This window comes from Canis lupus, chromosome 7 (genome assembly GCF_003254725.2).
Source record: "Canis lupus dingo isolate Sandy chromosome 7, ASM325472v2, whole genome shotgun sequence".
Classification (NCBI taxonomy): domain Eukaryota; kingdom Metazoa; phylum Chordata; class Mammalia; order Carnivora; family Canidae; genus Canis; species Canis lupus.
The window spans coordinates 39,045,593-39,069,834 of record NC_064249.1 but is presented as its reverse complement, the minus strand read 5'-3'; the positions used below and the strand labels follow the sequence as shown (position 1 = coordinate 39,069,834).

Sequence of the window (24,242 nt, the reverse complement as noted above, 5' to 3'; positions counted from 1 at the left end):
TCAGCCTTTGACTTAGGTCGTGATCCCAGAATCCTGGGATTGAGTCCCACACTGGGCTCTCCTCAGGGAGCCTGCTTCTCCCTCTGCCTGCCTCTCTCTCTGTCTCTCTCATGAATAAATAAGTAAAATCTTTAAAAAAAAAAAAAAAAAGGTACATCTGGTTTGAAATCTCTTTTAAATATTTTATATTTAATATAGAACAGCATTGGGAAGCAAAGGCTGTGATACTTGGCAAGCATGGATTAGGATTGCAGCTTTGTTAGCATGCAGCTGTGTAGCTCTGTTGGCCTCAACTTTCTTATCTGTAAAATGAACAAGACAATGACAACAAGACAACAATGATAGCAAAATAGTAACAGCACTATATTGTAATAACTCAGTGTGATAATAGGCATACAACTAGTTGGAAAAGCTCACATGGAATAATTCTGCTGTTATTAGTTAAATCAATCAACTATGCTGTGGTAACTCGCAGTCTGCAGGGTGCTCTAAAACTCTTCACATGTATCTCATGAGATGATTTTGGCTATGGTTATCCTTTCCAGTTTAATCTGTTCAACAAATATATTTCAAGCTGATTTTGGTAAATTTTAAATAATGAGATGAGCTGGGGCACCTGGGTAGCTCAGTCAAGGAAGTGACTGCCTTCAGCTCAGGTCCTGATTTCAGGGTCTTGGGATCAAGTCCTACATCAGCTCCCTGCTAGGGTGGAGTCTGCTTCAGCCTTTCCCTTTGCCCCTCCCCCTGCTCATGCTCACACTCTCTCTCTATGTCTTTAAAATAATAATGAAATGAGCTTTATGAATTTTTCTTTAAATGAATTTCTCTTTAAAAAAGAGGTTCTATATCTCTTAAAATTCATTCTTAGAAGAATTATGTGTCTCATTAGGAAAAGGAAGCACTCATGGAAAAGCTGCAGAAAGATTCACAAGTAGTGGAGAAAGTCCAGGTGCTTGTTAAACAGGATGAAGAAATTATGGCTGAAGAAGTAAGAATTGTAGAAGATTATGCTCAGGTAAAAACTAAAATATAATCAATACCAATTATTTGGAGATTTGAAAAATTATCTCCTACTTCTTCATGTGAGAATTATTCATTAATATCATTTCCTGTGCAATGTTCAGCATAGTTGATAAAAATGTGGGTTTTTTGATAGTTGGATAGTTTCTTTGAACTTTATAACTCATCACCAATAATGTCATGAATATTTTTAATGTTGCTATTGATTGGTTTAAGCAAAACTGGCATTTCAAGGTTTCTTGGGCAATTAATGATTTTTAGATGGTATATGAATTGAAAGCATTCATTAACTAGTTTTCCACCAATATCTTCCTTATAGAGTTGTTTTCTGATATTTAGATTTTCATTAATGTCAATATCTCTTGCAAACTCAGCCAGAACATTGACATTTTCCAGTGCGATTGTATGATGCATTCTTCTTTGTGAATTGGATTATTAAACAGACAAGAGCCAGATCTGAAATGTATTTTTTTCCTCTTAATAAATTATTGCTTTTGGTGTGATCTGAAAATTTTCATCACATTTGCTTCTCTATCAAAATAATCTCTATTGATTTTAACATTTAATCACTTCTGTGTTCACTAAGTTTTGTCTTATTTATTTGTAAAGAAAATTTTAAAATTACAAAATAGAGTACCTTTCACACACATCTATGTAAGGAACCTCTAATTTCTCACTTATTTCATTGAGATACTCCAAAACATCTTTTTAAATGCAGTAGCTATTACCCGAAAACTGAGGAATTCTGATGGCTTGTTTTTGCATAACTCCCACTGAGAAAAACAGAAGCTCTCTGCTAAGTTTAGAGTAGTGTGTACTACATTATCACCTGTGTTCCATTTTGGGTAGGTATCATTGAGAATGTGACCCTGCACTTCCAATCATACACATCTGATGAACTGACTTTCCACAAATCAGATTCTGGGTTCATATACCACAAACCTTGTTTCTTCTCCCACTGCCCACGTAGGTGCTCGGCCTGTGGAATAAATTTATGTTACAATGTGACTCCTAGCTGAGCCCTTAACATCACATGCCCAGGAAAGCTGAACAGGGGACAACTGAAGAACTTCTCCAAGTCCTTCCTAATTTAGATAGCTTCTAATAACTTCACTATATAGAGTAGTGACTATGTCCAACTCAGCTTCTCAGCCAGACCCCAAACATGTCCACAGCTGCTCCGCTGACACCTGACCCAAGGGAAAGCCGGTTGCAGTTACAGTGTCTGACTTTTAGAGCCAGTGAAGACACACAGCCCTGTGAACCCTGACAGAGCTCCTTCCAGGCACAGGAGAAGGCCAGAGCCGGTGAGGGCCTCTGAATCTCAGGCTTCCTTAGCTGGGCAACCCACCTTTCCCAGGACCACCCTGAGTCTGATGGAGAAGAGTTCTCACACACACAGCTCCTCATCACCCGCACTCAGGACTGCAGCACACATTCCTAGTTGTGTACACAGCATGCATCGTAGAAAGGGCCAAGGGGGATCCCTGGGTGGCGCAGCGGTTTGGCGCCTGCCTTTGGCCCAGGGCGCGATCCTGGAGATCCGGGATCGAATCCCACATCAGGCTCCCGGTGCATTCCCACATCAGGCTCCCGGTGCATGGAGCCTGCTTCTCTCTCTGCCTCTCTCTCTCGCTCTCTCTCTGTGACTATCATAAATGAATAAAAAATTAAAAAAAAAAGAAAAAAAAAAGAAAGGGCCAAATCTATTTTCCAGGTTCAAGATAGAAGAATTTACAGCATGCAACTATATGCATTCATACATGTTTGGGGGCCTCTAACTTTGTTGCAGGAAACTGCCCATGAAATAAAAAGTGTGCTGCCAGCTCTCAACAAGGCGATCGTGGCTCTGAGCGCCCTGGATAAAGCCGATGTCGCTGAGCTGAGGTAATTCACCTCATTTGTTTGGAACTGGAAAAGCCCAAAATAAAGCACAAATGCCTAGTAAATGTTACTAAGTCTGTATTCATATGTTTTTAGAACAAGTCATTTTAACCCATCTTGGTTACTTTAAACCAGTTATTATGTGTGTCACATAGTGTATGTCATCCATGTTATGGCTCCATCACCCGCAGGACACATCAATATTTTTTGCAGCCGTGAGAAAAGCCACTGCTGACTAAACTACATGCTGTGCTACTGATGACAAACTTTATCCCAGTCTCAGAGACCTAAAACCCACGTCCTAGGATTGGCCCAACAGTGCATATCCAGGATGAGAGACAGAGCCATGGTGACTCTAGCAGCACCTGACCTACAGGTCCAAAAGTAGGACAGTGTCTGTGGTGCTGCTGTGGGCTACAGAGGGCCGGGTCCGTGGCACCACAGTGACGTGCGTCCAGGGCCACAGTGGCCACCAGGTGCCCCTGGGGAACCACTGCCCGGGCCCTGGGCCCCCTGGCCGCCCTCCTGGGGTAGGAACTTCCAAGAAGAAATGAGATACTCCAAGGTCCAGAGCCTGATCCCAATATTTGTAGTTTGAATCTCTTGGTGAGATGCTCTCCATAGGGGTCTGTGGCCCAACAGACAAGAAGACTTTGCTGTCACCTGCAGGATGTGTTACATTTTCCATTATTTATTGGAAGTGATATTTCAATTAAAGATGCAGAAGTAGGCAAATCTACCATGATATTTGTAACATTATTAACTCTGGGAACAAGAAGAGACGATGACAAACAAGCTGTCTTTAACCAGCAGGACTTTCCCGGGAAAGCAGCGCATACCACAGTGCCCAAGCTCCTCCCTGCAGTTGAAAGTCAGACAAGGAGAAGCAGACCAAAATCTTGACTTCTTTCTCCTGTGTGACCTCATTCACAGGAATGCATTCCCCCGTGCTCAGGCAGCAGGGATGCTGAGTGTGTGCTGTGCACTAGGCCCCAGTCTGGGCACTGAACTTAGAGCCTCTACCAGTTAGTGAAGGCCCTTCTGACCAGGCAGCATGGAAGTAGAGAACTAAGCCAGATTTGCAAGTGAACCAGGAAGGTGTCTAAAGGAAAGGTGTTCTAAGCAGGAGAAATGGAAAGCATGACAGTCTGAAGCCAGAAATGCACTTCATGGGTTTGAGGAACTTCAAATGCCTGCAGCCTTTGAGCATGAGAGGGTGGCCTGAGTCCATGTGAGAGAAGTAGCAGTGTCTAAGCCACCCCCAACATCACCCTCCCTGGAACCTCAGGACTTGTTTCCAGAAGTTCCGTCCTCTTAGCTTTTCTCTGGGAGATATTCCTAGGAGAGAAGCCAGAGCAAATGCCTATGAGCCTGATTTCTAAGAGCAGTATGTTATGCTGGGTAAGCGCTCTGGCTCTGGTGCCTCAACTTCCCTTTTATGCAACAGGGATGACAGGTTATTAGAGGACTGGTTGAGTTAAAACATGTAAAGTGCTTACATTAGATTCTAGCATGAGGCAGGTGCTCGTTATTTTTATGCTAAGAGGTTTCTAGGACCGAACAGGCCCACTCCCATTCCCTAGCTAGAAATCCCTAACCTTTCCTTGCATACGTTATGGGGGTTTCTTGTTGTGCAGCTTGTTTGTTAAGATTCCCCCTTGTAATATTGCTGATTCCAATGCCACATCTTATGATGTGCAGCAGAGACATCCAGCAGGTACCCAGGGCAGCCCACTCTCTTTCCTAGCTGCATTAGCCACTAGAAGAAGGGGGAAGATGGTAGAAAATATAGATTAGAGCAAACCAATAAAAGTCTAAGAGGACTCCTGTGTAGTAACGAGGCTTTTAAAGCAGATTTCCAATGTAGGTTGGTCTTGCTTTGAATCAGGTATTTGTTTCTTAAAAGTGATAGGTAGGTGGGATGATAGTCAATTGAATCTATTTTCCCTTTAATTTACATTAAAATTTTATATATAATGTATTTTTATCTCAATTTTACTATATTTCCATTATGTTTGTTTAAAAAGTGTCAAATATAGGCAAAATTGAGGAAAATCCTGTTTTTGGACCTCTCTTTTCTCCCCTGTGGACCTTGTCACTCTTTCCCTAGTTCCTGTTACAACCTTTCTCCTTATTTCAAAAACAAAACAAAACAAAAAAACCCACACTGATAATCTCAGAAAAGCCGTCTGATAAATTAGTTCTAAATAAACCATTAATTATTTAAATATATAGTCCTGAAAAATATCTGCATTTTCGAAGTAGACTGTAAAAGAAAACCAAGGTTAACCTAAATGAGTGAATCTCTAGTGGTGAAATTTAAGGCAGGAGGACCTTCTTGGTAACCCTTGTAGCTAGTGTTGTATGCATATAGTTGGCTTTGTTGCCTGCCTTCTGTTGGGAAGTCTGTATGGTTTCATTTGGGGGAGACTCATTGCTGTGGATGGACCTGTGCCTTTAGTTCCCAAGTCCCAAATGTTACTGCATAATAATCACCACCCTCCTGGCATCTCACTGAAACTTACTTCTTGTGACTGTTCTTCTGACCCCTGGCTCTCCAGAATGTCACCTTCTCGTGCTCCTGCAGTGGCAAGTCAGCTGATGAGGATGCAAATAAGAAGTGGCTTCCAGCATTCCAATAACCACACTAACAATCTAAGAGACCAGCCCCCACCAATCCTCTTTCCCACACTCTGTTGTATCAGTGATTTTATGGCAGGAATTTCAGATGAGGATGGAGAAAAGTCAGAGGATATGTTTAAGGGGAGTGGCTTAGTTGTCTCTGTCAAGTAGTCATTAGGACATCAGTGCTGGGACGAAACAGGAGGGATCCTGCTATAAAGGACTCTGCAGTGAGTACTTTTCTAATGAAAAGAATTAACCTCTAACTTAGATGTTCTACATATTTAAGTCTTACGCATGTCATCTTCCCAAAGTAGAGATACCCATATGTAAAACATACCCAAATGTTTGCATATAGCCCAAACTGAAATAGCTAAGTAGTTAACCTTATGAAAAAGCCTGTTAAAAATCTGCGTATTTTGTCTTCTAAGATAGTTTACAGGATGCATTCAATTTCAGTTGTGAAGCTGACCAGGTTTCCACCACCTATTGCAGAGTGTATACACGGCCTCCCTTTCTCGTGCTGATAGTCATGAATGCGGTCTGCATTCTTCTGCAGAAGAAACCTAACTGGACGTCAGCAAAATTGCTTCTTTCGGAAACTGGTTTCCTGAAAAGACTGATTAACCTTGACAAGGACAGCATACCGGAGAAGGTACAGAGTTGATCCCTAATTAATGCATAACTGATGCCTCCCATACTCATAGTCTACAGGAGTCCAACATTGGAATTGTGCATTAGAATGGAAAGTCTTTGATGCAGGTTAGAAGATGAGGGAGCAAGCTCCATAACCATATGTAACAGGTTTGCTGGGAATGCTGAGGAAAAGCAGTGTGTCTCCCAAATCAGGGAATGCTATGTCTCAGAATCTCTTTAATGAGAGAAGAGACCAACAGAGGGAGAAAGTCTCTCTGGAGGGACTGCATTACACTAAGAAACCACAAGGTTTGAATAAAAGTGTCTGGAATTTTTTAAAGTTCAGATATAATTGACATATAACATTATATTAACTTCGGGTGTATGGTATAATGAATCAATATTCATATATATTGTGATCATCCCACAGTAAGCCTAGTTATCATCTAACACCACACATTGTTGCCAATATTTTTTCTTATAATGATAACTTTTAAGATCCTACTCCATAATAACCTTCAAATGCACAATATGATATTTTTAACTCTAGTCATCATGCCATACATTCTACCCCCAGGACTTATTTATCTTACAGCTGAAAGTTTGCACCTCTTGGCCCCCTTCACCATCCCTAAGTCCCCTACCTCTGACAGCCACCAATCTGTTGTCTGTATTTGAGTTCAGTTTTTGTTTTAGATTCCACATGTAAGTGATAAAATCCTTCTCTGTCTAACTTAGTTCACTTAGCATAACACATGCAAGGCTCATCTATGTTGTCACAACTGGAAGGATTTCCTTCTCTTTTTTTTAAAGATTTATTTTTATTTATTTATGATAGAGAGAGAGAGAGAGAGAGGCAGAGACAGGCAGAGGGAGAAGCAGGCTCCATGCAGGGATCTTTGGAAAAATGTCTATTCAGATCCTCTGCCCATTTTTTAATCAGATTGGGTTTGGGGTTATTTTATTTTTTTTGTTTTTGCTTTCTCTTGTTTGAGGTGTGGTTTTGGGGGGAGTCTGTAGGAGTTCTTTATATATGTTGGGTATTAACCCCTTACCACATATGTGGTTTGCAAATATTTTCTCCCAGTCTATGAGTTACCTTTTTGCTGATGGTTTCCGTTATAGGGCAGAAACTTTTCAGTTTGATGTAGTTATATATATATATTTTTTTTTGTTGTTGTTAGCTTTCTTTTTTATGTCAAATCCAAAGTCATTACCAAAATCAATGTCAGTGAGTTCACCATCTATGTTTTCTTCTAGGAGTTTTATGGCTTCAGGTCTACATCCACATCTTTAATCCATTTTGAGTTATTTCTGTGTATGATGTGAGATAGGGGTCCAGCTTCATTCTTTTGCATGTGGCTGTCAAGTTTTCCCAGCACCGTTTGTTGTAGAGATTATCCTTTCCAACTATTGTATATTCTTACTTATTTTTATTTTTATTTTTGGAGGGAGTAGGGAAAGGGCAGAGGAAGAGAGAGATCTTAAGCAGACTCCATGCCCAGCACAGAACCTAATCCAGGGCTTGATCTTATGACTCTGAGATCGGACCTGAGCCAAATGAACAGTTAGATGCTTAACTGACTGAGCCATCCTGGCATTCCTCCCCATTATATATGGTTGGATCCTTTGTTATAAATTGATCAACTTTATGTGTGGACTCATTTCTGGACACTCAGTTCTGTTCCATCAATCTATGTGTCTGTTATATGCCAGTACCATACTCTTTTGATTACTATAGCTCTATAATACAGTTTGAAATCAGGAAACATGTTGCCTCTAGCCTTGTTCTCCTTTTTCAAGATTATTGGGTTATTTGAGCTGTTTTGTGGTTCCATACAAATTTTAGGATTGTTTGTTCTATTTCTGTGAAAACTGCTATTGGAATTTTGATAGGGATTGCATTCAATCTATAGATAGCCTTGAGCATTATAGACATTTTAACAATCTTCTTCCAATCTATGAGCATAAAATATCTTTTCACTTATTGTGTTTTCTTCCATTTCTTTCATCAGTGTCTTACAGTTTTTGGTGTACTGAAAAGTATTTCACCTCCTTGGTTAAGTTTATTTCTAGGTATTTTATTCTTTTTGATGCAACTGTAAGTGGGATTATTTTCATAATTTCTGTTTCTGATGGTGCATTGTTGGTGTATAGAAATGCAATTGATTTTTGTATATTGATTTTGTATCTTGCAACTGTACTGAATTCATTTTTTCTAAGTCTTTAGAGTATTCCACATATAATATCATGTCATCTGCAAATAGTGACAGTTTTTCTTTTCTAATTTGAATGCCTTTCATCTTTTTCTTGCCTAATTGCTCTGGCTAGGACTTTGGATACTGTGTTGAATAAAAGTGGTGAGAGTAAGCGTCCTTCTCCTGTTCCTGACCTTAGAAGAATAGCTTTCAGAATTTCACTGTTAAGTATGATGTTAACTGTGGGCTTGGCTTGTCATGTACAGTCTTTATTATATTGAGGTATATTCCAGCTATACTCAGCTTGTTGAGTATTTTTATCATAACTGGATATCGAAATAGTCATCTATTGAGATGATAATGTGATTTTTATCCTTAATTTTGTTAATGTAGTATATCACATTGACTGATCAATTGATACTGAACCATCCTTGACCCCTTGGAATAAATCCCACATCATGGCTTATGATTTTTTTGAAGTACTATTAAATTCAGTTTGCTAATATTTTGTTGAGGATTTTGCATCATTGTTCATCAGGGATATTGACCTGTAATTTTCTTTTTTTGTGATGTCCTCGTCTGATTTTGGTAACAAGGTGATGCTGTTACCTTGTCATTATAAAATGACTTTGGATGTGTCCCCTCTTCTGTTTTTTGGAAAAGTTTGAGAAGGATTGGTACTAATTCTTTTTAATATATTTGATAGAATTCGCCACTGAGGGACACCTTGGTGGCTCAGCAGTTGAGCGTCCGCCTTTGGCTAGGGTGTGATCCCGGAGTTCCAGGATCGAATCCTGCATCGGGCTCCCTGCGTGGAGCCTGCTTCTCCCTCTGCCTGTGCCTCTGCCTCTCTCTGTGTATCTCTCATGATTAATAAAGAAAATCTTTAAGAATGTATATATGTTAAAAAAAAAAAAAGAATTTGTCACTGAAGCCAGCTAGTTCTAGACTTTTGTTTGTTGGGAGGTTTTTCATCACTGGTTCAATCTCTTTACCAATAATTAGTCTGTCCAGATTTTCTAGTTCATGATTCAGTCTTGGTAAGTTGCATGTTTCTAGGAATTTATCCATTTCTTTTAACTCATCCTATTTGTTTGTGTATAATTGTTCATAGCAGTCTCTTCTAATCTGTTTGTACCTCTGGGGTATATTGTAGTATCTCTTTTGTTTCTATTTTTATTTATTTGAGCCCTCTCTTTTTTTCTTGGTGAATTAACTACAGGTTTTTCAGTTCTGTCTTTTTTTAAAAACCAACTCCTCAATTCATTGATCTTTTCCATTGTGTTTTAGTCTCTATTTCATTATTTCTGCTCTCATTTTTTTTTAAGATTTTATTTATCCATGAGAGACACAAAGAGAGAGGCAGAGACATAGTCAAAGGGAGAAGCAGGCTTCCTGCAGGGAGCCTGATATAGGACTCAAGCCCAGGACCTGATCATGACCTGAGCCAAAGGCAAATCCTCAACAACTGAGCCACCCAGGTGCCCCTGACTTGTTCTTTTTTTGCTAGTTTTGTTTGGTATGTGAAACTAGAACACCAACCCTCATGTCAAAGCTATGAGATAAGCACATGGGCCTCTTTCCCTGGATGATTGGGAACCTTTCAGTCACCCGCCTGTGCACTGGGCCCTAGGGGATAAGCCTGCATGAGCTCTTTCAGGACTGTTCCTCAGTTCACTGTGGCCTCGGGAGTCTTGTGGATGCAAGCCCTGTTGGCTTTCAAAACCAGATGTTTTGGGGATCTTCTCTCAGGTGCAGGTCTAAAAAGGTAAGGTGCCAGGTGTGGGGGTTCAAACTTTTCAGAGAGAAGCTTGGGGCTGTGAGTTCCCTCCCAGTTGTGGGTCACCATGCCAGGAGTGGGTGTACAGCAAGATTATGTCTCTGCTTCTGCTACCCATTTCAAGGGTGTTTCTTCTCATTGCCCAATGTGTAGGAGTATTCAGGTAGCTTCTTGGTTCCTTTTAAAGATAGTTGTTCTTATGTAGTTGTAGATTTGGAGAAGGGAAGTTTCGGATCCTCCTACATCACCATCTTGAACTGGATCCCAAAGATTTATTTTAATTTGTGTAACAAATGTTCATATAACAACATATGCCAGACATTGTTCTGAGCACTTTGAAAATATTAATTCATGTTGGAGGAGATGGGGGACAGATGAGAGCAGAGAAAAAATAGAAGAAAATCAAGTAGTGTAGACACCTAGTGAAGGGTTTTGCTGGAGCAGATTTAATTCAGAAGAATATAGATTTACTGTAGCACTTCAAGAACCATGAGAGTGGGCCAGAGTGCTGAGTAAGTGTTGGGGCTCAGTGCCCAATGTAGTGGGAGGCCATGCTGGACAAAGGAGTCCTGTAGGAAGAGGAGAAAAGTATGGCAGGGTAGGCGGAAGGTTCCGAGGGCCTGGACAGAGGCACAGTAGAGAGCAGTAACTAGCCCAGACACCACCCATGTGGCCACAAGCCAAGTAATGCTTCTGGCAGCAGAAGCTGGAAAAGGCAAGGAACAGAATCTCCACCAGGCCCCCAGAGTGAGTACTGTCCCACCTGGACCTTGATTTCAGATTTCTGGTTTCCAGCACGGCCAGAGCATAAGTTATGGTCTTTGGTCACCCAGGCTGTGCTGATTTGTCACAGTACTCACAGGAAACTCGGAGATTTGGGCCACAGGCAGTGGTTGCTATGGTAACAAATACCCAGAAATGTGAAAGTGGTTTTAGAACTGGGTAATTCCAGTGTAGAGGCTAGAGGAATATCCGAACAGGAGTATTAGGCAGGAGCTGAGCTGAGATGTTAGGCAGGTAGATTTGTAGATGCACACAGCGCCCTGTCCTTGATTCATTCACAACTATCTATGGAGTGTTTTCCTTCTAAGGGACATCATGAGACACGACGATAGCTTACAAGACCAACTCGTTCCTCGATGTTATGAAGTTGACATTATAAGAGGGAAGCCAGACACGAAACAGCTAAAAACAAAATTAATTAATTACTTACAGTGATAATCTATGTTATCAGGAAATACAGGATCATATATGAACAAGGTGCATTCTTTAGCAGAATGTTAGTGCTGACATCCATATTACTCATGGATTAATGTAACAACTACTCACTCTCTGAAGCATTCTTAGTAAAAATGATTCCTTGTGGTTTTGTTTAAATAGAACTTTCAAGCTAAAATAATAGCTCATCTAAAGAAGTTATTAAAAGCATAACAGTATTTTAAGCAATAATGAAAACAGCAATAATAAATTGATAATGGATCACCTGCCATCTAAATTATTTAGCAAAATGGTTCTGACCTACCAGGCAAGAGAAGAAAAGGAATCTCAGGTCTCAGAAGGATTTTATTTTGATTATGGCTCCGCAAAATAGAGGAGAAATAGTATGTAAGCAACTGGAAAAAAGGCATGTGACACAAGTCAACTATAGTGTCCTCAGCGTGCTCAGGCCTCACTGCCACCACTGACAACCCAGACCCTTCACTGGGGCCTGGAAACTGTGCCCTGCAGATTGTGTATTTAGGACAACTTCAGGTCAACAACATTGCTTTTTCTTTAATACACGAATTGTATTATCTCTAGGTTTTCATGAAGCTGAAAAAAATTTTAATCTTACCTGATTTCAACCCAAACAAGATTGCTCTCGTGTCTGTTGCCTGCTGCTCTATGTGCCAGTGGGTTATAGCTTTGAATAACTACCACGAAGTGCAGAAGGTATGTTCTTTCCTCCTCAGTACCTAAAACAACCTGGAAGGGACACCTCAGAGTCCCAGAAATAATGTTCCCTTAACAATGCTCAAATGAACTTCTGTGAAAGGATACCTAGTGCAACTTGAATCAAAGATATTATGCTAACAGATACAAATTTTATTTTTAAATTGTTTTTATTATATTTTATAAATAATTACTTTTTAAATAAATATATTTATTATATTTATTTTTTATTATTTTATTTATGGCAACTATGCTATTGTTTTATTTGGTTTTCATATATTTCACCATATTAAACTTCTTTATATCCCTTTTGTACACATAATTTCTAGGAAAGCCGATCATAAGAATTGACACTTATAAATGTCTTTCAAACATAAGCAACATTTTTAACTTGACATTTTTTAACACTTAAATGTTGTGACATTCTTTTTTAAGGTGGTGGGCCCTAAGCAAATGCGAGTAGCTGAAGCTCAGAATGTCCTCAAAATTGCACGGCAAAGGCTGGCCGAGAAACAAAGAGGTTTGCAGCTGGTAAGACATTTGTTTGCTTGTTAAACTTACAACACCTTTATGAACTAGTCAGAAACACCAAGAAACACCATCATATTTACCTCAGTAGAGTTTTATCAGTTTAGAATAAAATGAGGATAATAAAGGTAATGAAGATATTAATTGTGATTAAGTAAATAATACCAGTACTATATGTAAGGGTACCTTCCATATAGTAAAACACTCAATAATGATAATTATTACTGTATCAGTAATATATTAACTAACCATTTCACCAGATTTCTCCCAGGAGAGCTTTGTGACTTCTGTCTACCAAAGACCCACCCATTATCAAACTGTGATCTTAAAAAACTGTCCTTAACCTGTTTATATCAATGACTCTTTTGTTTTGTAAAGACAAGGTTATTTCTTAAACTTCTGGGTTTTAAGTTAAAACTTCTGTTTACCTGTATGGTCTTTCTCCCTAAGCTCTCCATTTCAACGTAGTTACCAACATTTTAAGATCTGGGGATTTCATTTAAAATTTGAATTTCTGCCTTCATTTGAAAATTCAGAAGATCTGGCAGCCTTGGGTTGGCACTCTCACTTGTCTGTAATAAGCCCCCAACTCACTTCAAGCATTTGTGTCACCTGCCTGGCCCCATAGGCATTTCTTGCAAACTCAGCTATCTAAAAAGTATCAGACATTTTTTAAGAAAATTAATAAATTTTTACTGAATATATTTTGTGCTGATATGTCATTTTATCGCTAATACTTTGTTGCAGCCTATCATGTACCTATATAGTTATATTTAGAGATGTGTTAATAATAGCTAACATTTATTGTGTATACTATGTTCCAAGTACCACACTGAGGCTTTATACAGACTTTCGCATTTAATCCTCAGGTCAGCTTTCAGAAGGAGATGTTTACAAGGAAGAAAGCTTAAGTGAAAGATTTATAAATTTGTCCAACACCGTGACCCTCTGAGTGGTGCCCATGCTCTAACCCAGGCATGTCTAACTCTAAAGCCCATGCACTTACCTACTCCACTATAAAATACTTCTCTCCAGGAATGATTAATCTAGTAACTGGTGTGGCACAGACACCAACCAGTCACAGAGCAGTGTCAGGTCCTGGAGCCTACAGTGAAAACAGAATGGGGATAGAGGGCCGGGGTGGGCAGTGGCAGGGCTGGGAGTGCTCTCCAGGGCATAGCACAGGACCACTTAGCAACCACTACAGAAATAGTCTGTATAGTCTATGCTCATGGTTAGGAAGAATGAATATTGTAAAATGTCTATACTGTTTTTTCTGACGCATTCTAACAGGTGTGAGGTGATAACTCTTTGTGGTTTTGTTTAATTTGCATTTCTTTGATGATCAGTGATGTTCAGTATCTTCTCACGTCTGTTGCCCATCTATATGTCTTCTTTGGAAAAATGTCTCTTTAGTTCCTCTGCTCATTTTTTAAAATATTTATTTATTTTGAGAGAGAGAAATAGAGAACAAGTGGGGGAGGGGCAGGGGCAGAGGGAGAGAGAGAATCAATCCCAAGCAGGCTCCTCACCAAGCAGAGCCTGATGTGGGGCTCGGTCCCGTGACCCTAAGATCATGACCTGAACCTAAATCAAGAGTCAGAGTTGAGATGCTTAACTGACTGAGCCACCCAGGTGTACTCCATCTTCTGCTTATTTTTTAATTGGATAGTTTGGGTTTTGTTACTGAATTGTAAAAGATCTTTATATATTTTGGATATTAGCATCTTATCCAACCGTTTTACAAAACTATTCTTTTTTCTAGGTTTTTCCTTTCATTTTGTTAATTGTTTATTTTATCTGCAGAAAATTTGAAGTTTGATATAGTCCCAGTTGTTGATTTTTGCTTTTATTATTTGTGCTTTTGGTACTCTATCCAAAAAAAAAAAATCATCACCAAGACCAATGTCGAGCAGCTTCTTCCCTACATTTTCTTCTAGGAGTTTTATGGTATCAGTTTGATGGTATTTTGATTTATTCTGAGTTAATTTTGTGAGTGGTGTAAGATAGGACTCCACTTTCATTGTTCTGCATGTTATCTTGGCACCATTTGGTGGGAGAGATTGTCCTTCCCCATTGGATTGTTCTTGGCTCCCTTGTTGAATATTAGTTGACCATGTATGCCAGGATTTACTACGGGGCTCTCTATTCTGTCCCACTAGTCTCTGTGTCTATTTTATGCCAGTACCACATACTGTTTTCATTATTGTTCGGAAATGCTACTGATTTCTGAATATTGATCTTACATCCTGCAATTTTACTGACATTGTTGATTAGTTCTAACAGTTATTTGGTTGAATTTTGGGGATTTTCTATATACAAAAGCATGTCATCTGCAAATAGTTAACACTTTTACTTACTCCTTTCTGATTTGGGTATTGTTTATTTCTTTATCTTGCCTGATTGCTCTAATCAGGACTTCTAATACTATATTGAGTAATAATGTTGAGGGTGGGCATCCTTATCTTGTTCCTGATCTTAAAGGAAAAACTCTCAGTTTTTCACCATGGAATATTATGTTAGCTATGGGTTTGTTGTAGTAACTGCCCTTTATTATTTTAAGGTTTGTTCTTCCTTTACCCAGTCTGTTGATGGTTTTTATCATGAACTGATATTGTATTCTGTCAAATGCTTTTTCTGCATTTATTGTGATGATCGTGTGACTTTTATCATTCATTCTATTAATGTGATATAATACATTTACTGATTTGCATATTTTGAACCATCCTTGCATCTCAGGGATAAATCCTATGTGGTCATGGTGTGCAGTTCTTTTAATGTGTTCTTTAATGCACTTTGCTCTATTTTGTTGAGAATTTTTGCATCTTTATTCATCAAGGGTATTAGTCTGTAGTTTTATTTTTCAGGTCAGTTATTTCATTTTTCTGTGATTTGGAATAAATAATTTTGTTTCTTTATTTTCCTTAACTCTCTGTGTTGGCTTCTGTGCATTTGACAAAACAGCCATATCTCCCTATCCTGTCAGAATGGTCTTGTGTAGGACATAAACCTCCTCAGCCCAGCCTGAGCTCCTGGTGTCTCTCACACCATTGCCCAAGCAGCTTTGTTTTTTCTTAGAGATTCCCAGTATTCAGAGTGTCCCAAAGGGAAGCATCTCCGTCAGTACCTAGATGCAGGCTCTTTGGACACCTGTGTAAATAGCTCTCTTCAGGGACAGATTGGGAGATGAGTGTTTCTGTCCAAGCCCTCGACACTGAGCCAGTTGAGAATTATTTCTTTGTTTGTTGTAATTCTGGCGACCCACAAACACAAGGTTTCTGGCCACCAGAGCTGGGTGCTCAGGTACTGTATCCTCTGGGCCACAACCACCAGTGCAGGAGGATCACAGTCAGCCCCTAAATGTGTACTAAACTGGAAGCCTGACCCTTAGACCACAACCTCTTTCAGATAGGCCTCCTTAAAGCAAAGACTGAGAGATACACATTTCTATCTATTCCCTCCATGCTAAGCCCTGGAGGGATAGCCAGTTAGAAAGTATTTGTTCTAGTTCAGTAGGTCTCATGGATGCAAGCCCTCTTGGCTTTCAGAGCTAACTGTTTTGGGGGCCCATCCCTTAGGTGGAAGTCTTAAAGGTTGAGACATGAGATGTTGGGTTCAAAATCTTCACCTGCAAGGGAAGCTAGAGTTGTGAGTTCTCCTGTTTGTGTCATTGTGCCAGGGGTGTAGGTTGTGGTAGGAGTGTCCCAGCCTTTACTGTGTGGATTTGAATACTTTTCATTCACCCGGTGTGTAGGAGTTGCTCAGTTAGTTTCTGAATTTCTTTCATGGGGACTAGCTCTGTGTGTAGTTGTAGGTTTGGTGTGTCCACAGGAGCAGATGGGTTCAGATGCCTCCTGTGTCACCATCTTGGACTGGAACTCCCTTTCACTTATTCCTTGATGCCTGGTACTTTCAATTTTAGTATTTACTCAGTTCATTCATGATTTTTGGTATATTTTTTGTATTTCATTCATTCACCCAACAAAACTTTATAATATTGTCCTTTTTTTTTTTTTACTATTATCAAGTGGTAGGGCAGAAAAAAATAAACTCTAAATTTCAGTCAAAACCTAACTTAAAAGTAGTTTGCATTCCCTTCCAGCTTGCAAACTTGGCCTTCACCAGACATTTCAAATATTTTAATTCATTGAACTCAAGTATATTTAAATGTTTATAAAATATTAATAGATACACTTAGCATTTTAAAAGTGAGCGTAATAGTTAACGCCACTGGTTTTAAGCCCTTCGTTGAGATTTTCTCCTCAGTTATGTACTGTCTCCTATTTTAAAAATAGATCTTTTGTTCACTTGGGCCCTAATATAAAAAATATTTCCAAAAAATATAGGGAACGTTAGGGGAAATAAATAATGCCAGAAGCTATGATATTACATGGGGATTCATTAAAAATGTTATCTTGGAGAGCATAGTGCCTGTCTTGTAACATCATCAGGAAAATGCAGATCAAAACCACAATAATACCTCACACCTGTCAGAATGGCCACAATCAAAAACAAGAAACAAATGTTGGGGAGGATGTGGAGAAAAAAGAACCCCTGTGCACTGTTGGTGAGAATGCAAACTGGTGCAGCCATTATGGAAAATAGTATGGAGGGTCCTTAATTAACCCCTATGTTTATAGCAGCATTATTTACAATAGCCAAGATATGGAAGCAGCCCATGTGCCCACTGATTGATAAATGGATAAAGAAGATGTGGTATATGTATAGACAATGGAATACTACTCAGCCATTAAAAAGAATGAAATCTTGCCATTTGCAATGACATGGATAGAGCTAGAGAGTATAATGAATGAAATCAAAGAAAGACCAATACCATATGATCTCACTAATATGGAATTTAAGAAACAAAACAAAGAAAGAAAAGCCCAAAAAACAGACTCTTAATTCTAGAAAACACAATGATCACCAGAGGGAAGGTGGGTGGGTGGGTGGGAAATAGGGAATTAGGGAATGGGGTTTAAGGAGTGTGCCTGTCCTGATGAGCATTGTGCAATGTATGGAATTATAGAATCACTATATTGTACACTTGAAACCAATATAACACTGTATATTAACTATAATTGAACTAGAAGAAAATAAATAAAATGACAGCACAAAGCAGAAAAAAAAAAGAAAAAGGAATTTTACATGTTTAGTTGAGTCAGTAAAGCCCCTACACTTAAATATTTATACAGTTCACTATGTCACAAGTAGCAAGAACGTTTTCTCAGAATAATCAAATCAAAAGGAATGAGCAAACAAAACAGCATTTTATATTAGAGTAAAAAGAACTGAGTAATCATTATGGGTGAACCAGTAATAAATCTTTAGAGTAATCATGCCACAGGTAGTAATGTGTGTGTGTGTGTGTGTGTGTATTTAGATATTTTCACTAGAATAACATATTTAGGAGGATAAATTATAAATTAGAAACTGTATTCAATAAGCACAATTTGGTATATATGATTCCATGAACATACTGTGTTCAAGTTTCCATGTTAAACACTGTCTTCAAAGATTTTGAGAAGACATGAACATCTTTCAAAAATATAAATATAAAATATAAGGATAATAAGTCCACAACCCAAGAGATAATATCAGGCAATTTATGATTAGTACTCAAACAATGGTTATAAACAAGTACATCAGTGTGGATTTGAGAGGACAGAGGCTTTGTGGCATCTAGAATGTGATAAGGATTTTAAAGAATGCCTTGGATGTAGATCCAAGGGATCCTTTCAAGGAACGATTTCAGGTATAAGGGAAGGATGGCAGTCAAATCCCAGAGGCAAGAACATTTAAGGTGTGTGTAGGAAATATGGAAGAAAGCAGTCTGGCAACAGTGTAATGTTATTGGAAAGGAGTTGACATTGGGGAGTGAGGTTGGGGTCAGATCGGGGAGGCTTTTATTGACAAGGCCAAAACTTTGGGCCATATCCATGGGCAATCATTTTTATAGAAATTCACCAAATGCTTTTGAGCAAAGGCGTTATCAAGATAAGCACTAATTTAAGAATATCATTTTGTCAGCTATTCATGATGGTATCTTTTCCACTGACAGCCCAGGCATAGGTTAGAGCTGCTTCATCCTACCAGCCTTCCTTCAAAAAACCTACCCATTCCTCCAGGCTGGTCAGTGTATCTGGGATGATAAAGTTCAGTCATTTTCTTGGAGAAGGAAACTGGATATAACATTTTCTGTGTGAAAAATAAATCAGAAAATGATGATTCTTCAAGTGCTGAGCTTATAAGAAAACCCATTGAGGAAAGTGACCTTTTAAAGGCAAACTTGACTTTCATGGAATCATTTATTTAATAACTATGTTTCTATTGTTAACATAATCCATCTCTCCAGGAAGATTTTCCAGGATGTGGAAATGAAGTAACCACATACTATATTCATATAAGTGATAGTTAAACTCTTGAGGCAAAATGAGTGTAATACTGTGTCTCGATAATGAATTGTCTTTCAGATTGAAGAGCATCTGCTGTTTTTGCAGGCAGCCTACAAAGATATAGTTGCTGAAAAACAACTCTTGGCAAACAGAAGAAAACTGGCCACCAAGCGCTTGCAGTGTGCATCTGTCTTACTGACTGCTCTGAAGGATGAGAAGGCATGATTCTCTTTCGTTTTATTTCTCTCCTTCAGTAATTTCTACTGAGCTTGACAAACCCCAAGATGTTATTTTCACCAAAGGTCATATCATGTGCCCCCTAAAACTATCTTATCATCCAGTTGCTTTTTATTGAGATCAGTAGACACTCCTGATAAAAATAAAGGAGTCCTGGTCAAGAAGTCTTAAAACAGAGGCAACAGACTACAAGGATCAGACAGGACTTTCTCTTGTTCCTCAGACATCAGTTCTCTTGTCTGATAAGATCCACAGGAAACCTGTCAATGAACATGTCATGGGGCTTTCCTTTGTCCAGCACAGGGACAGCCTGAGCCAAATGCATAAAACAGGGGTGGCTAAAAGGGATGAGATGTCATAATGGAGAACATTTTATTCTGTTCTGTCAATCCTCAGACCTCTTTCATCCCTTTTAAAAAAAAATTCTGCTAATCTCTAAACTTCAGTCTCCTGGTCTTAAAATGAAGTCAATGGCCTTTACTTAATAGGATATTGAAAGTGTCAAATGAGACTTTCAAAGTAAAATGCCTGTTAGACATCTAAGGATTCAATAAATATAAGTCAATATTATATTGAACATCATTAATAATATAACGAATTGTTAACTTAAAAATTATCTTGCTTTATAAGACAAAGGACTTGACTATGGGTCCTAACAAATATGACACTGTTGACAAATCCAAGAATAGGACTCATGTTCCCCGTAGAAAATAGTTTGTTTTATGATTTATCCATTAATAATTTAAATGCAAACACAGCATGAGAACAGTAATAGTGATAGCAATGCTATATCCAAGTTGGAGACCACAAATATCTGAACTGTCTCATAATAGTATATTTTATGTCAAATAGCAAGAACTCATTTTTATTTTAACATTTAGACTCGATGGCAAGAAACAATCAATCAAATAGACAAGAAGTTGGAAGGAATTTTGGGCGACATACTTATTTCAGCAGCATGCATTGTCTACAGTGGAGTGTTAACAGCAGAATTTCGCCAGCTAATTGTGAACAAATGGGAGAGCCTTTGCACTAAAAACAACATTTCTTTGTCCCCTAACTTTTCCTTAATTGAAGTCATGGCACAGAAACATGAGGTAGTAACATATTTCTGTTATCCAGTTAAGTGGCTGTTGTTGATTTGAATTTTGGGCATAAGTGCATTTTTTTAAACTGGGATCTTTTCCCCAAATTGTTTGTTGTTGTTGTTGTTGTTGTTTTAAGATTTTATTTATTTATTTATTTATTTATTTATTTATTTATTTATCAGAGAGAGCACAAGCAGGAGGAGCAGCAGGCAGAGGGAAAGGGAGAAGCAGACTCCCACCTGAGCAGGGAGCCCACCCAATTTGGGGCTCAATCCCAGGATTCTGAGTTCCTGACCTGAGACAAAGGCAGATGCTTAACTGATTGAACCACCCAAGTGCCCTCAAAAATTGTTTGACAGAGGAAACTACTGAAATTTTTTAAAAATTTTAAGTTATAGTTCTAATGCCTCAGTTAGCTACATCTATTGTTTCTCATTCTCGGGGCAAAAGTCACAGAAAATCCTCTTACTCATTGTAATTTTACTGCCTCGCCCTAATAAACATAGCCAATTTATCTCCCAGAAGTCCCTTTCATTAATAAAATTGGTGAGCTTGGGGCACATGGGTGGCTAGTTGGTTAAGTATCTGGTTACTGATTTTGGCTCAGATCATGATCTCAGGGTCATGGGATCAGCCCCTCTCTCCCTCTGCCTCTGCCCTTTCTTGCTCTCACTTACTCTTTCTCTCTAAAAATGAATAAATAAAATCTTTTAAAAAATAAAATTGGTGAACTTACTGAACCATAGGTAGCATTCTTAGAAGGAGCCAGAAAGGGACACCTGGGTAGCTCAGTGGTTGAGCGTCTGCTTTTGGCTCAGGTCATGATCCTGGGGTCCTGGGATCGAGTCCCACATCAGGCTCCCCACAGGGCACCTGCTTCTCCCTCTGCCTATGTCTCTGCCTCTCTCTCTGTGTCTCTCATGAATAAATAAATAAAATCAGAAAGAAAAGAAAAGAAAGAAAAGAAAAGAAAAGAAAAGAAAACCAAAAATACAGACCTTACATTTATCAATAAATATTTATTGTCTATCTATCTGTGTGGAGAGGATGAAAAAGAAATGCACCTTTTTTTAATTTATCCCCAAAGAGTAATTTTAGATAACTTTAACTAACCACCCAATTTACAAAATCTCAGAAGCAAATACTGGCTTCTTATTTTCATAATGCCAATAACCAACTTAAACCCAAATATATCAACAATTACATTAGATGCAAGTGATCCAAAGAAGTCCACTTAAAAGGCTGAGATTGTAAGACTGTATAAAAATATAAACTAAAGCCCAAAATAGAGACCGTAAGTTACTTAGAAGGACATTTCTAAATCATAAAGGTTGACAGTTAAAATAAAAGGTGGGGGGAGGAAATTTACCACAGATTACCAAAAAAGGACAGAGTAGACATTAAGGCAAAAAAAGATTACTAGAATTAAATAAGTTTATGTTGTGGTAAGAATTAGTTTAAGTCTCCAAAAACGTTTTATCAATTCTGAATTTGTTTGTGCCTAATAATAAGACTTGAAACAATACAAAGCCCACATTAAAAGAACTACAGATAAAAATGGACAAATCTACAATCATAGAGAAAGATTTTAACATACTGCTTCCTGTAACTCATAAAAAAAGAACACAAAAATCAGTAGGAATAGAGGACATTTGAGCAATGTAATCAACAGACTTAGTGGGCAGGACCCTGTGGCCTACACCTGAGGCTTACACATTCTATGAAAGCACACGTAGAACACTACCCACCATATAATAAACCACCAAAAAGTTCCAACCAATATCAAAGGATTTAAATCACAGAGTATATTATCTGTCCAAAAGGCAATAGAGCCAGAACTCAATAATTAAAAGTTTCTTTGAAAATCCCCATATTTCTGGAAATTAGGATATACACTCCCAAACGAACTGAAAGACTCAGTATCCTGAAGTTGTAATCCTAGTCGTAATTCCAACAGGTGAGGGGAGCATGTATGTGTCTCTTACATGACAAACTGATTCCAAAAGTAATAAGAGGAGGCAAAGAGCCAACATGTCTAAGATGTTGTTGATGAATAGGTAGAAGGACTTGCAGCATCAAATATCAACATTTACTTTAAAGCTACACTAGTTAGGATGGTGGATTTATTTATCCATGTGTAACCAGTGCAGAACAAACAATACCACCAATGGAGAACAGAGATCCCAGACACAGACTCACACACATGTGGATGTCTGACTTACGACAAAGCTGGTACTGCAGTGCAGTGTGGAATTAGTAGTCTTTTCAATAAATAGTGCTGGGTGATTGAATGTCTACCAGCAAAAAAGAGAGAGAGAGAGAGAGAGAGAGAAGGAAGGAAGGAAGGAAGGAAGGAAGGAAGGAAGGAAGGAAGGAAGGAAGGAAAGAAGAAAGAGAAAGAAAGAAAAGAAAGAGAGAAAGAGAGAAAGAGGAAAGAAGAAAGAAAGAAAGAAAGAAAGAAAGAAAGAAAGAAAGAAAGAAAGAAAGAAAGAAATTTGATCATTACCACACACCACACATAAAAATTCAATTGCAATTGAATGGTGGCCCTAACCATGGAAGGCAAATTAGTAAGGCATAATTTAAGAGAAAATGTTCATGACCCTAAGAAAATATTACTTTAAGCAGAACTAACCATAAAGGAAAACATTAATTGAATAACATTGAAATTTAGACATTCTGTTCATCAAAAATCACCACTCAGAGGCTATGAAAAGAAGTCAATGAATAGAAGAGGATATTTGCAGTAAAAAGGTCTACTACCAATCAGTAAGCAAAAGACATAAAAGCCAGTAAATAAATGGGTAAGAACTTTAAACAGGAAGCTCACAAAATCACCAATAAACATTTGAAAACTGCTTAACCTCATCATTCATTAGGGAAATAAAAGTTAAATCTAAAATGAGAGATCACAACACTCTAAGTGCCCTCAGCAGTAGAATGTATAAATAAATCTAGGTATGTTCATAAATACTCTACAGCAATGGGAATGAATAAAGACAGCTATAAACAACACAGATGATGTTGGACAGAAAAGGGAATATACTTTAAGATTTCCTTTATCTAAAGTTCCAAAATTAGTGAAGTGAAATTATAGCATTTAGGAATACATACTTTGGTAAAACACTAAAGAGAAGCATGGAAGTCAGGAGAACAGAAACTCTTGGGTGGGTAATGTGTTTCTCTCACCATGCTGACCTTCACTCTAGGCACCTATATTCGGGTACAAACAGGGCTACTCCTGGGTTTCAGGATTCTTCATCCCTTTTCCTGTTTCCTTTTGTGTAGACTTCTAGAGCATGCAGTTCTTCACAGGCTTAAGTGAAAAACTTTTTCTTTCCTTTAAAAACTGAGAAGTATCCTTGGCTTCTCCTGAGGATGCCCTGCTGCCTAGGACGTCCCCTGTGTCCTGTTCCTTCTCAAAACTCCATAGGCCTTCTTGGCTTTTTCCTCCCAACCTGCTGATACTGCCATGAAGTCAGAGCCACAGGCAGAGACTATGTGAGGATGAGAAGTTTATCAGTCCTGGAGTCAGCATCTGAGTCAAACCCTCGGTCTGCCTCTTCCTCTGACAGTCTGACCACAGGCAGACCCCAGTTCCTCCTCCCAAACAATTAGGGTTGTTGTCGCAATTTAACCAGATAATGTATGTATGTGCTTGGCAGGTGGTGGGTGTGCAACAGAGTAGCTGTGATTACATCTACATAATTCTGTGTTATTGCATGTTTCATGTATGCATTAGAGTCCAGGATCCTTGGGAACAGGTACCCTGTCCTATATTTATCTGTTTCCCAGAGCATTTTTGTTGTGATGGGCGTTCATCCTCCCTGATGAACAGAAAAGTGTGTTTTAGTGAATAATTACTCATCTGACCCAAAATTTCATATCCCAGCATTTAAATTGTTATTTCCTTAGTCCTCTT

The 24,242-nt window shown here is 38.6% G+C and overlaps 1 protein-coding gene and 1 long non-coding RNA gene across 16 annotated transcripts in view; one reads left to right on the top strand and one right to left on the bottom strand.

Annotated features, from left to right (window-relative positions):
* DNAH14 (dynein axonemal heavy chain 14) overlaps positions 1–24,242 on the top strand; it is a 475,011-nt gene that overhangs the window by 395,926 nt on the left and 54,843 nt on the right. For 14 of the 15 annotated variants that reach the window (XR_007411998.1, XM_049112476.1, XM_049112477.1 and 11 more), the window contains 7 exons: positions 890–1,015; positions 2,813–2,907; positions 6,022–6,181; positions 11,941–12,072; positions 12,508–12,603; positions 19,074–19,214; positions 20,114–20,329. Coding sequence is in view for 14 of the 15 variants with exons in the window: in XM_049112476.1 (XP_048968433.1) it covers positions 890–1,015; positions 2,813–2,907; positions 6,022–6,181; positions 11,941–12,072; positions 12,508–12,603; positions 19,074–19,214; positions 20,114–20,329 (966 nt within the window). In the remaining variant the exon portion in view is untranslated. The remainder of the gene's footprint in view (positions 1–889; positions 1,016–2,812; positions 2,908–6,021; positions 6,182–11,940; positions 12,073–12,507; positions 12,604–19,073; positions 19,215–20,113; positions 20,330–24,242) is intronic. The other variant, XM_049112478.1, reaches the window with a different exon arrangement.
* Positions 203–23,889, bottom strand: LOC118355176 (uncharacterized). Its single transcript, XR_004817102.2, has 4 exons — positions 23,435–23,889; positions 18,717–18,798; positions 5,430–5,485; positions 203–302 (listed from the first exon to the last, which is right to left on the bottom strand). It is a non-coding gene; the product is annotated as an uncharacterized LOC118355176 (long non-coding RNA).